Genomic DNA, 14800 nt, shown 5'->3' with positions numbered 1-14800 from the left:
TACTCAAACACACACACTCACGCGTTTGCACAAGCGTTTCCTATGGGACCATCGCTTTGACATAAGGCCTTGCCCCTTATCTGAACTGTAATCATCACAACTAAGTGTCTTACCCTAACCTTGACTCTAATTTTAACGATAACCCAGGTGTAACATCAAACCTAAAACTGCATTTTTCATTAATCAGTTTTTCCTTTTTTTTCCAACTCAATCTGCTCTGAGCAAATATTGCAGAATCCAACATTTCTGTCTCTGGCAGGCAAATCGGACTCTTCAAGTGAAGCATGCGCTCATGTTTTAGACTTTTAAAGTCTAACACACGCACGCACACACACACAGTTTTCATGAGTTCTGGGAAGATTACAGTGATTTACATTCATAGTCTGCAGATTTAATCTAAACTTAACCCTCATTTTAGACTCATCTTAAAACAGGTCTGTATACAAACAATGATGTATGAGCCCCTCAGGTCAGTATGAAACATACACACACACATACACACATACACACACAGAGTCTTATCTCTACAATGGGTGACTGGTTGTACAGCAGTATAAACAGAGTACAGTACACGTGTGAGCGCAGCAGACATTGTTACATGCATGATGAGGACATTGTTTTTCTGCACAACAGTGGCTCCCTCTGTGTTTCAGCTGCTTGTTTACTGATGCCGCCATGCTAATGTACTTATGTGGGTCACAGGGTTCATTCTTAACCATGAAGGCTTGCTGTCGTCCATCATACAGCCATCTCACGGCCAATTATTCACAATAACGATGTTATCTTGATGAGCCCAGAATAAGTACAGCCCCTGGACTTCCTTTGTATCTTCTATTTGTCAGATTTCGTTGACTGGTTGGTTTCTATAGCAAATAATTGCTCTTGTTACGCTTTGCTAGGATGACTGCTGACCCTCTCTTGTGACCCATATTGACCTGTTTACAGTATACAGAGTTTATGCACATGATAAGAGGAAAGGTAAAAAAAAAAAAAAAGCTTTCTTGACATGTGAATGTCTGCGGTCATTTTTGAAGGCAATTTTAGAGGTTGTCATAAATCTTTGGCCTAAATGACCACCCTTTCTCGGCTTTTCTCAGTGAGTTAGCATTCTTCCTGCAGCTGAGTGAGGGTGGAGATATTTGAACCATTTGAAGAATGCGCACAGTGTGACATCCAAATTACTTGTACAAAAGCAAGAGGCCAATTTGAGCCCAAACATCTGTCCTGTGGTTTGGTCCTTACACACTCTAGTAGGCACACAGAATCCGAGCTCACACATTTCTTTCCCTTCTGTCATTTCATTCATATCCTTCCCACAAGCACCGTGTTTGTCCGATAAGCAGCAAAAGGGCCGCAAGAGTTACTGAAAGACACACATTTCTGCTTGCACATTTCGGTGGGAAGGAACAAGCTTTGTGTACTAACACTCATCTGTACCCTTATGGGGAATAAACAGCAACTAAATCAGTTGTTGGCTTTGTGTGTTATCTTTAAAGATGAAAGGACACTGAAAACAATGAAACCGCTGCCCTGGGGTTTCTGTAAAAAGGGAAAAAAGCAACTAGAGCGAAGAATGAGACCTTTGATCTGTGCAGTCAGTCCCATTGAGTTAGTCTGTGGACTGCACCCAGAAATAGAGACGACAGGGGTCAAGAAAAAAAAAAATTAACAAACTCAGTTCAAAAAGGAAGCCGACAGACCAGTGCACTACCTTTTTGGGATATGATTATCATGCATATTATAAAACATACTGTATATTTTTAGGAGTATTCAAAAAAAGGTTGAATACTTTGACTTAAAGATTTTTTGTGTTTTATTTAAACAGCAGTCTTTGCATATTGTGGTACTTTATATTCAAATAAAGTTGAGAGAAAACAGTCGAGTAGGAAAAAGTAGCAAAGAAAGGAAAAGAAAAAAAAGAAAAACCTTTAGCAGTCTACCAGTTCCAGACTCGGGGGAAGTGACTTTCTGTTTGTTGTGGTCAGTTGTAGGAGATAATCAGAGGGAAAAGGACCACGAACAACAACAAAATAAACAATTTTACATCAAACTGCAAGCTTAACAACATGCTGTAGACTTGATGGGAGAAAGAAGTCCCACGGCCAGAGATCCTGCATGGAAGTACAAGACAAGAGAGAGCAGAGTCTGCAGGAGGGAGACACATAAAGTTAGGCTGTCCAGTAGAGCTAAAAGGTAAACAGGAGTTCAAACTGAAGAAGCCAGCTGACTGCCAACTGTAAACATGGAGAAAACTGGTGGATTTTATCTGTGGACAGAAACACTTCATGCTGTAACATTGCAGATCAACTGAAAATGGCTCAGTTCTGACCAGCTGAAAGAGAGCATATCACCACCTGTTGTCAGGAAGGCAACAGAAAACCAAGATTAAATGGAAGACAGTCCTGTGCATGTAAATGAGGACAAAACTGGGTGGTTCGACAAAGCTAGGCTAATTTCAAACTTGCATGTTCCTCTCCAGCCTGTGAGGTGATGTGTTGCAGGAATTAACGGTTCAACCACCAGTCTTTATCAAGATGTTTCGTGCAGGGGCGCAATGTCTTTTGGGCCGTCATAAGTGCAAACCTCAGAGTATTTTAAGCATGGAAAATGACAGGCTGAACAGAAAGTGAATTCATTTGCCGCGTTGTTGTGGCCTTGTGGTCAATGGCACATGCCACTTCACCACAGTGTCCCAATTTTTAGTTAATCTGCAGACCTTTTTCACATCTCAATTCCTGTGTCCTTTAACTCATGAGGCACATTTTGAGCATTTTTATCAAGCAATATACAATGCAAACAATGGGCGAGCATCTCTGCGTCGGCACCCTGATTTGTGATCGTCTGGTCGCTTGTGTTTAGTTTTGGGCTACTGGCAGCCGTTGGTGCACAGTCACTGCAGCCTGGCCTGTCTGCTCTGGTTTCATAAGCAGAGAGAGTGAATGACCTATATACTTCTCTGAGGGAGGGGAAGTCACCTTGTTGGTGGACCAGCAGGCAGGCAGGCTGGCATGCAGCGACAAGGTTTTAATGTGCAGCACCATTAAAGGGTTTGACCACTGACTCGGTATTAGAGCCGTACTTCAGTCGGACCTCTCACATGCTGCTCGCCGTGTTTCTCGGCCATAAAAGTTTCCCGGGCTGTTTTTCCTCGGCTTCTGTTGTCTTCCTTGCTCTTGACACTGATAAGCGGTGGTGTGAAAAAGGCCAATGCATGGGTGAATATTCAGCACATGAACATGCTGAATAACACATCTTGACATGGATTGGATTTGTGCATGCAACACATGCACATATTAAATGAAACCATGAGGCCAGATGCCAGAGAGATCAAGTCAGACAAACACCTCACCAGAGACTCCTCTAAGCGTCCTAACAAATTGAATGTGTGTGTAGATGGACAAGAGGGAATTAGATCAGTGGTCCTGATTGTATCTGAGTGTGCTGTTGCTGTACCCCTTTCCAGCAAGTCCCCTGGAGGAAATGTGTGTGCATGAGAGAGAGGGAGGGAAAAGAGAGAGAGAGACAGAGAGAGGAGGGAAGCGAGAGCTTGGCAGCTGGTTTGATGAAGGATGTACGGAGAATGTTAACCAGACAATCACCTTGCGTGTTATTGATTGAGATGGAAGAGAGGTAATTAGCACAGAAAAGAAGGGGAAGCTGAGGCCACTTTTAATGTTTTGATACAAGGTGTTCTCTCTTTGTACTCATCTACACGCTGTTCTTTGTGTGTGTTCTGCATGTGTGTATGTGAGCGCGGAGGGAAATGTTTTATCAATGAGTATACTGCATTACCTAATTTTTACACATGTGTAGACCGTTATCTAACCTTTCAATCCACGTTGCCAATAAATATTTTATTACATGACTGATAAATCATTATATTTGGCCCATTGAACAATTAGCATTAAAGTGGCATGCATTATCTGCCCAATCAAGTTTTATTTGCACTATTAATACACATGTTATGTGCCCTCATCCACAATGCCTGATGGATCACCGGATTATGATGATATGATCTGATGCTTTACTGAAATACATTTTTGTTTTCATCAGCACATTTCCTTTGACTGAGTTTAATTATAGTGTAATCAGGGTCATTGATTTTTGATAAACTGATAACATTAACCTGTTATATCTGGTATTACATAACCTGTAATGGCTGCAATATATGTGGTACAAATGTTTAAAAGGTCAAAAATACATTTATTGTCCATGCATGAGATAAGACAAGATAAGAAATTTGTGTTGTTGCAGCAGTCATCTCTTCATATAAGCACACCTTTTCCAAATATTGTTGCGTGGTGTACTTGATGTGTTACCATTCCCAAGAGAATATTATTTTGGTGAATACATTAGGAACACTTTGAAGACTTATTTTTACCCTCAAACCAACAAATCACAGTTGTGACAGGAAGGGCAGCTGGCGTTAAAAAAGGTAAAAAAAAAATTTTGTAAGTTGAACTGATTTGTGTGGCAACTGAATACGCACTGCTACATGTGGAAAACTGAAATTTAGGTTAACAAACCTGTTTTATTCTTGTGGAAATCACCCACACCAATGTATTTTAGCCCCTCAAACATGATTGCAGAAGTACCTGGATTCATAATAAATCAGATAGTGACAATCATTATAAAATAATAATAACCTTTGACCCACATGGGCTCATCTGCAGGCAAGCGATTCTCCCAGCGATCCCTGCATGAGTAAACACATGCTGTTCCTTCTGAGCTCTAATCGTCATGTAATTGTAGGAATCAGTCACTGGTGAACCAAGTAAATGATGCCAGTGTAAACAATGGCGAGGATCAGGCAGAAATGCAACAGACTGTCATCGGCTCCATCGCCTTGCCTGTTGGTTAAAACTCAGAATAAATAAAAACACCAACCCATGCTGCATACAAAACACCTCTCTGCAGCGCTCCCCTGATATTTGACCCTAAACTGGCTGTGTACGATCATGTAATGAGACTGTTTTCCTAGTATATCTTTTTTTTATTCTATTCCACCTCTAAAGACATTTTCCAGTGATTCCCACATTTCATGCCAGAGAAGAGGACGAGGGTTTTGGATCATACTTAAATTTGACATCCTGCTCTGTGTCTCTCTGCTTATTGAATTTAAATAATCTCTTCTATGATTCTGTCAGTGTCATCTCTGGAAGCCCGGCGGAGCTATAAATCAGACGGGCGCAAAGCCCTCCTCTGCTGGCTGGCAGACATCTTTATGGCCAGCCACATTGTGTTGCTACTGTCACGGGGTTGTAAAAGGCAAAGATGTTTGACAATGCATATCAGGCGGTAATGCAGCTAAGAAGTGGACAGACAGACCCGGCTTTGTTGTTGACGTGTGAAAATTCTTGGTTAAGTCATGCCTGGCCTGAGTTTTTATTTTTTTATTTATTCCTGTCTGTTTGTGTCTTTTTTTTAGTTCGCCATTAAGACAACCGTCCTCTACGGCCAAGGTGTGCCTGGTGTGCGGAGACGAGGCGTCGGGGTGTCACTACGGCGTGGTGACGTGTGGGAGCTGCAAAGTCTTCTTCAAAAGAGCCGTGGAAGGTAATGGCTGTGTGCACTCGAACAAGCGATCATCAGTTATCATATCAACTCAGAATGAGCATAAAAAAAACACACAAACAAACAGAGGAAGCTTCCCCTGAAGACATCATCGTCTAAATAACAAAAGCCAGGATTCAAATCAAGTCAGATTTGCCAACATGACTGCTGATATAAAGCAGACAAAAGCATGAAAATGTTCTGAAAACAAAACCAAAAAAAAAAAGAAAAAATCGGAAAACACAAACAATCTAGGAATGCCACAACAATAGTGTCTGCCAAAATTACAAATGTGAGCAGTAAAAAGTTAAGTCAGATATGTATGTATTGCCTCTCATTCTACTTATTTCACAGCATCGTGGTTTCTGTACACAACACATTTCCACACACAGTGTTAACATGTGTTCACACTGGTTCAAGATTTTCTTTTTCTTATTTTAGGTGTTTAATAAATGTGCGAATAATCTTTGTGTTTTGGTACGTGAACATTATCACTGATGCCGAACTACGCTACATGGATAATATAGTAAAACGGGGGTGTCAAAACTCCTTACCGTATTGCTAGAGAAGTGGCATTACCATGAAAGCCATATTGTGAGTGTGAGTTTGTGAAAAAGGCTACAGAATTCGTGTCTTCTGAAAATCGACAAGCATTCCAATCTCTCAGCAGATCACATGAAGGACAAAATTAAGTAATTTGTATTATATGGTACGCACTCGGTGGCATCTGCCACATGGTGCTGTGGTGAGTAACACTCTGGCCTCCCACCTACAATATCTTTATGTTTTGAGTCTGAGCTGTTCAGTAAGTCCATGTTATTTGTGTGCATGTATGTGTGAGCTTTCTCCGTCTACTTTGATTTCCTCTGTCAGTGCAAAAATATATTTCATTTGAATTGTTGGCTTTACATTTAACTGCTGGTCTGAATGTGTGTGATTTCCTCTTTATGTTTGCACTGCGATGGACTGGCGATCTGTCTGGACCCTGTTTTCAGTCAGCTGGAACTGGCACCGTTTGGATGGTGTGTGAGTGGCATGATGGGTGAAATGAATGAATATGGCGGTAGTAGCAGAAGCAAACTTTTTGTGAAGTCAGGTTGTTGCGGGACGGCCTGACCTCGTCTTTTTGAGTGAGTACACAGTACACTTACCGCTGTTTGAACATCATCACAGGATCCATGCAGTGTTTGTGTGTGTGAAGTGTTCCTTTCAAAAAGCTGATCATCACTTCTTTTGCTGTTGATTTGCACAACTTGACATCGCACGTCTTGACATGTGGGTATTGTGCACAGCATGCCCCCGGTGTAATATGCAACGGTATACCATGCAGTCCCAATATCAAGCTAATTCTAACAATATTATATCAACTAACAGCTCAAGGTGTCAAACCTATTAGCACATATTGTGTTCAATTCATCAAGAGCTGTTCGTGGTGGAATATCTTATCCCAAGTGGGCTTTAAACTTAGAGCCTTTCCAGCTGGGAAATGTTAATGAGAAAATGTGTGCAATACAATAACTCAGCTTTTAGTAATTTTCATATTTTTCACATGAATTTCTTCCCGACAGAACAAAGTTTGCGGATCTCGCTCAGAGAGGCACACACAGCAGGCAGCGAAGCAGCTTGTTCTTTCCATATAGGCATCATACAGAGCTTTTTGAAAGAGTTATTTCCCCCGAGATTTGTCCTTTTTTTTATTTTAGATCACACTGTTGCATGTATGTAGCAAGTAGCTTTTTGTAAATCAGTCCACCATCTAAATTCTTTGAAAAAGTTACATTTAAAAGTGAAATTACCATAAATTGGCAATGCGTTTATACACTGTGACCAGGTCTAGTGACACATCGGGGGGGGAGATGTAGTTAAGTCTCCAGCGGCCGTCCTTTATGTTATATTTAGTTTGGGGGAAATGGGCAGTAGTCATAATGTGCTTTTCATGTCGTGCCTATTGCCTGAGGCCCTGGCCTAGCTCATTTAAATGAATCTTTGAATGCAAAATACAAACCTCACAGACCACGTTCAGGCAAGAGGAAGGAGAAAAAGGAAACATAAACGCGTCAGTCATCGAAGCTTGGAGGTGTTTTCCTGACCATTGGAGGAATTGCACTCCCTCTCAATCGAATCATGCGTTGATTTGATGATATTAACACACTGTCATTACAGAGACCTGAAACCAGATTATGTATCTGCGGTTATTGAATCAGACGTGCCGTTGTTCTTGCTTGAAGCCTGCCGGGCAGAGAGCTGGTGGCAGATGTTCAAGATCTGACTTGACTCGCAGTCAGGTGAAGCGCCGGAGAGTGCAGACATCTTAATTTTTCAAATGTATTTGTCACGCTTGTTTTCTGATTATCTGTAAAACGATTTGCAAAAAAAAAGAAAAAACAAAAAGGGCCACTTTCTTATTTTCTCAATATTTGGCCAGGTTTTTTATCGCACACACCTCGGAAAGTCGCTCTTCCGATCGACTGTAAAAGCGGCCCATGCAGCAGCGTGACGTCGCCACGGCTGCATGCAACGTGCGCGCCGTTACCTCGCGCGACCTCCGTCCACAGCTGCTGCCGAGGTGGAAACGGAGAGGCAAGGTGGAGCGGAGCGAAGGATGAAAGCAGTGAGAGGAGGATTTTGAACAGCGGAGAGAGATAGAGGACAGTGAAACAGATACAGGGAGGGAGGAGGGGAGGAAGGACAAAGAAAAAGTCAGACACAGACAGAGAGATAAAGAGAGGAGGAGCCGGGAGAGCGAGGAAGTAACCAGGAGAGGGACGGAAAGTGATGCGTCAGCAGTGAGCGGCGGAGAGGTGTAAGTTAGGACGTGAGGAGACGTTTCACTCCTCCCCCTCTCCCACGATTTCCTCCTCCTCCTCTTTTCTCTCAAAGTTAAAAACTTAAACTTGGCACTGGAGATATAAGAGAAGACTGCAGAGAGTGGGCATCTGTACAAGGGGAATAATCCAGCCCGTGCTTAATTTCTTTTGGCATGGCCTGCCTCGGGGGAGACAACTTTTCAGTCGGCTGTAGCTCATTAGACGACTAACTGGCTCACAGCCCTTTACTACAGAGCGAGTTAGCATTCTGGACTCTTCAACAAATCAGACAAATACTCTGATTGTGGAGGGTCTATTTTCCCCTGATCCCAGTCAAAAATCATTAAATAGCCCTTTAAAAAAAAAAAAAAGAAAGGAAAAAAAATCAAATCTTTACACACACACATATCATTGGACCTTGGTGCGGTCGTTCTTTGAAGTCTGTATTTTAAGTTTACATTTAGACCATCTGTTTGGAATATCTATTGGCCACATGGGCCTTTCACTGTCCAAATCTGTTCACTTACAGTCCTCCTCAAGAGGACAAATATTCCTTCCACTTAATTTTGTTATATCCACCAGAAGGCACTGCCAACTGTACACTGTAAAGTTTATAACTGCGCGCCTGTGAAATATGTATAAATATTAAATTAAGTGCTGAGTACTCTCTGGCTGCAAGTTTGTCAAAATGCCCCCGGTTTATTCTTTCGGCATCGACAACACACGCACACTTCATTCCTGTAAAAAGAACACTCCTCCACCTGCTCTCTACAGTGCTGCGGGTTGCCTTGTACAGTAGGACAGGGCTTATTAAACCAACATGCTGCATTCACTCAGACTTTCAATTTGTTTTGTATTGTAAACAAATATTTAAAAAAAAAAGGGGTAATAATGTGCCTGCAATTACACGATTTGGCGAGTATGTTCTTGCTGTTGACTCAAGTGTCACGTGGAAAAATGCCGTCAGTCCCTCAATGCGAGCATTTCTCCCGCACAGTGGAAAACAAGCTTCTGAGACAAAAAAAAAAAACAACGGTTCACAAATATGTGTCATCGCTGTTAATGAAATGAGGAATCAGCTGAACGCACTCGCACTCGCCTCTCTCCTGCATCCACTCCACTAAAGACGAGTTTGTTGATACAAGACAGCTGCACTCAATAAACGGCTCCATGTGGAGCACATTTGAAGAGTTCAACTCCAGCTTATTATTCACATGTCATCAGTGGCTTGGCATGTCTGCTCTTTGTAATAATAGTAGACCCAGTTTTCGGCTCACATACTCTTTTTACTGTTCCTTTTTTTTTTTTCTTTTTTTGAGCTGGGAGTTTTTCACGAGATGTGGGTGAGCCTTGTTATAGCCTCGTCTTCTTCTATGAGTCGACTGAGGCGCGGATGGCGCTCACGTCAATCTGAAAACCCAGTTTTCGATATCGCCTCTCTGGAAGAGGTCGTTTAAGGACAACTCTCGCTCAGTTTCCGCTTTGACTGGCAGCTCTGCCGGCCAATCATGTCGTTCCCTGCTCGGGCTGTGGGAATAAAATCCTTCCTCCAGTGCCTCGGTCTGTGCTTCAGGTTGTGTGTGTGCATGTGTGTGTGTGTGTGTGTGTGTGTGCAAGGGGCTCATGTAACGGCTGGAGAGAAGCCATTTAGCCGTGTTGTCCTGAGCCTTGTTCTCCGGCACATGTCTCACATCAGAGGGTCCCTGAACTGTGCAAAGCATACAGGCACAATCACGGCTGCAAAATAGTAAACTCGTTTAGCTCGACAGGGTTAGGTAGAAATCAAATCTGTGAAGCCTACAGTAAGTATCTGTCTGACCCACATTGATAATAGGTATTTGGCCTGTGTTGGCTGAGGACGGGTCTCTGTATTGCAGTGTACATACATCTACTATAAAATGGACACATGTAGAGGCTTATTTTGTATTAACATTTCAGCTTCACACAAAGGAGGCCTTCAACTTATGAAGCTTTTCTTTCAAATGAACATTATTGAAATGGGAGAAAATACTTAGTTGGGTTTCCCCACATGTCAGGGTAATAGTATTTTAATGAGTGTGTTCAGTTTACAATGAGTGAAAACAGAAAGGCAGAAAATAATTGCAGATTAGAAACTGAAAGAAGCAAAAGTTTGGCCGTTTTGAAGAAAGGCTTCAAATCAATTGTTTTCTAAGTTGCCTGATCGTTTGCTAATTCTAACCATTCATTTCGCATTTATACAACAGTGTCCCTCCCCGTAAAGCCTCTCACTGCAGGAACACTAACGCCATATGTTTGTTGCATGTGCAATGGTGTAACTGGGACTACTTCTCCCATGTCGCAGTTACCCTGACCCCGGCTGACCCGCAGGTCCCTCGTGTGACGATAATCTAACCTCCATCTCTTCCTGCCCCTGAGTAACACCTTTGTTCTTTGACGTCACTGCAGGTTGCACCTTTCATGTTCAAGCAAATAAGCAGCGGCAATCTGATGGGCTGTGGGGCCGGCTTCCCTGTTCAATGGTCTGGTAAAAATACAGCACCGGGAGGGACGGTCGCTGAAAAGATGCATATGACAATTTAATGAGTCCTACATGAAGGACCAGGGGAGGAACAAGAATCATTCTGCATTTTTTATTTCAGCAAGTATGTTTTATAAAAATAGCAGTAGTAATAATAATAATAATAATAATGATAATAATAATAATAATAATAATAATAATAATAATAATAATAACTTTACAAATGTATAAAACAAAAGACCCACTTCTCCAAATAGTGAATTACCATGAAGACAAGAAAAAGCTCTACTCCATCCAAAAGGAAGCTGCAAAATTCAAGCAGGAGATGAACGTCCCAGAAATCCCACCAACAGAGAACGAAGCATCAACGAAGTATGCCTGCAGAGTCAAACAGAAAGCTAAACACCTGGGCCAGTTACAACTGCGGAAGACCTGGGAGGAAAAACCAATGCATGGAAAGTACCCAAACAGGATCAAGGAGGCAGATGTGGACCAGGAAAAGACCAACAAATGGCTCAAGACAGTTGGACTGAAAGCAGAGACTGAAGGACTGATCATAGCGGCACAAGACCGGAGTCTGGCCACACGATCCTACCACCACCGCATCATCAAGGATGGAACCGACCCACAATGCAGGATTTGTGGAAGATATGAAGAGACTATCGACCACATCATCTCAGGCTGCCCAGAACTGGCAAAGACAGAGTATATCCACTGACAGGACAAAGCGGCAGCCTACCTGCACTGGAAGATCTGCAAGGAATACATCATCAAGACAGCTGATAAGTGGTACGAACACCAACCCAACACCGTCACCCAGAACAACGAGACCACCATCCTATGGGACATGCCCATCCAGACAGACAGAGAGGTCAAAGCGAATAGGTCAGATATCATCATCAAGCATAAAATGAAGAAGGAATGCATCCTCATAGACATGGCCATACCATCTGAAAGCAACACCTCTGTCAAGGTAACAGAAAAGCTGTCGAAATACAAGGACCTGGAAATCGAGATCAGTAGGATGTGGGGAACAAAGACCACAACAATACCAGTGGTCATTGGGTTTCTTGGACTTGTGAAGAAGGGATTAGAGAAATACACCAACAAGATCCCTGGCAACATCAACATCCAAGAAGTCCAGAAGATAGCCCTCCTTGGAACGGCACACATACTACGGAGGGTTCTATCAATCAAGTAGAGAGTAACAGCTACCCTTTAGCGCCTCAGGACCATTGGTTGGACCCGGCTCTCTAGGATGTAAAGAAGGACACATAAAGAAAATAATAACTTTACAAATGTATAAAAACTCTCCGAATCTTAAAAGTCCTTTTTTTTTCCTCCCTCATCCTTCTGTCATAAGTGAGACCAGATGAGATCTCTTCAATCACTGTCGAAACCAGCTTCATTTTCTAAATGACACACTTCTCTTCATCATATTGACTCCCAAATGAGGACTTGATGCATTATGGGCAACAGAGAATAAGAAGCCGGGCAAATCTCCACACTTTTTGCATGTTAATAGAATAGAATAGAATAGAATAGAATACAATAGAACAGAATAGAATACAAATACTTTATTAGTCCCAGAGGGACATTTCTGAAATAATATATGGAAAGTACATACACAAAATGACAACTTCCATTTATATTGGCTCCAAACTCTTTTAATAATAATGAGGACAGGAAAGTCTAATTGTGTCGAGCTCTGTCCAACACAGCTGGTTGTGTGTTATCCAGAGAACTGGAGTAGCAGTTCTATTGCAGGGCAGTGATTTGCATACTGCTTGCCCAGCAGTAACAACAATCACATCTTTGAGAGCTCAGTTTTTTTTTCTTTGTTTTTTGGGATTTTTGTTTTTCCTTTTTTTTTTTTTTTTGTGAAATTTTTGAATGAATGAATACCAACTGATCTCAGAACTGATAGCAATCCATGATTTGTATCCTTCAGGCTTGTGTCAGTTCTCCTCTATAGTAGAGGTTTGCAAGTAAAAAGTTTGAATCCTCTTTTCACTCCCAAATTTAGATACGACAGGTTAAAAGGCTGTATTTTAGCAACAGCCTGAAGCTGGTTTGACTTGTGTTTGAAAATAAGATATTTTATCCTCCCATGTGGCTGCAAGACTGCGAAGCTGGGACCTCCATAGGAACCAGTGTTTCCTTTTCAGGAGGCTGTCCTCATAACCGATGCATGTTTAACCAGAAAGACAACAGAGACTTCACAGCGGGTTGTTGCCATATTGTGAGCTCATTAGCTAAAAGTAGATGTGAGTGGACCCCAGTAAATAACTGTGTTTGTACTCTGAGGGTTTCTGTGTCATGATACAATGCTGACAGTGTGTGCATTGTACCAAGAGAGTTTTCACAAAGCTTTGAAATTTAATACAGCATTTCTTGAGCATTTCTCTTTTTTCACAATGCTATGAATTTGTGATCATTGTTAATTGTTGCACTAATACAAGCGGAGATGCATGTTCTCACAGGATGCATGTAAAAATATCAGTCAAAATTGCTCCGTGTAAAAAAAGAAGAGCTTAGATGAAAGGATTCGTTGTTATTGTTGAATTTTAAAAGAATCTTAAAGGTACGACTGAAAAAGCAACATTCATGATTAAGCCCGCCACTTGCTGGGCTGATAAACAAATGCACATATTTAGAGGTAAACATGCTGTGTGAGTGCTTGTGAGTGTGTGCAGGCACAGTGCATAAATAAACAAATTCCCTCCCTTTCGGATACACATAGTTGCACGTGATTTTTGGCTGTCTCATAAAGTACTTTTCAATTTAACAAATATTAACAAGATTCAAAGAAATGAGGAAAACAGTTGACAGGAAGGCTCCAGAGTTTTCAGAATTGCCATTTGGCCTGGCCTATCTGTGTGTATGTGTCCGTGTGTGTGCATACACACACACACACACACACACACACACACACACACACACACACACACACACACACACACACACACACACACACACACACACGGGGGGGTTGTGTTAGGGGATGGCTGCGATGTATTTCCTGTGTCGCAGTTTACTGTTTTTTAGAGCAAGAAAAATGGGCTTATGTAACGGTCATGTGATTTAGCCAGAAATAGTGGTGGGGCTACAGCTGCTGCCTCTCCTCCTGCAGCTCGGTTCCTTGGCTTTTGGCAGCAGCCAGACAGACACACTGCGCACTACTCCTGCTAGCTCAGAAAACAACTTCTGCTCAGTCCTACACACAAATACAAATACTGTACTGTCGATGCAACAAAGGCAATGCACAGAATGCATTTATCGAGAGGAAACTTCATGTAAACCGCGCACATGCGATCTCTCGTCCTGAAAACATTGCGGTCTATGCCAGGATTCTTGTATACACAAGAAACAAACAATATGAATTAATCATGCAGAAAAAAAAAAACAAAACATCAATTAATATGCACAAATGTGCAAACATTTGCATGTAAATATCTATCGACTCACTGGTAAGATGTAGACACAATTTTAACATAAACCCAGAGAGAGCTAAGCCCTATACCGGGGTCACAGGGGTCACAACACCGCACTGTACCACTCCATCTGGGTTACATTGTGATTTCCATGTCTGTGTATTTCTTATGAAAGCAGAGACAACATTTGCAGTTTTTTTTTTTTTTTTTTTTTTAATTGCCAAGTAGAGCAGCTTTGGCTGTATGAGAGTGTGTGTGTGTACGTGCGCGTGTGTGTGTGCATATGAGAGTGAATGACTGTATATGTGTGCATGAGCATGAGCCTGTCTGTGTGTGGGCGTATGGTGCTCTGAGGCTGGCGGACGTGTGGAAAAGGAGGGATGGAGATGCAGGCGTAGAGAAGGAGAAGAGTGGAGGAGGAGGAGGAGAGGAGCTGTACAGTGAAGAGCTAGTGGAGCGGAAGGAAGCTCTCTGAAATGGGAGATCATTGGGTTTAGCTGAGGGCT

At 42.1% G+C, this 14800-nt stretch overlaps 1 protein-coding gene across 2 annotated transcripts in view; it reads left to right on the top strand.

The window, feature by feature from the left end:
- The window catches only part of nr3c2 (nuclear receptor subfamily 3, group C, member 2), a 76683-nt gene that overhangs the window by 37818 nt on the left and 24065 nt on the right, over positions 1-14800 (top strand). For both annotated transcript variants that reach the window (XM_030093172.1, XM_030093171.1), the window contains one exon: positions 5429-5556. In XM_030093172.1, coding sequence (XP_029949032.1) covers positions 5429-5556 — 128 coding nt within the window. The remainder of the gene's footprint in view (positions 1-5428; positions 5557-14800) is intronic.

This window comes from Salarias fasciatus, chromosome 6 (assembly GCF_902148845.1).
Source record: "Salarias fasciatus chromosome 6, fSalaFa1.1, whole genome shotgun sequence".
NCBI lineage: Eukaryota > Metazoa > Chordata > Actinopteri > Blenniiformes > Blenniidae > Salarias > Salarias fasciatus.
Note: the sequence above shows the minus strand (reverse complement) of the source record. Positions and strands in the feature narration are given on the sequence as shown.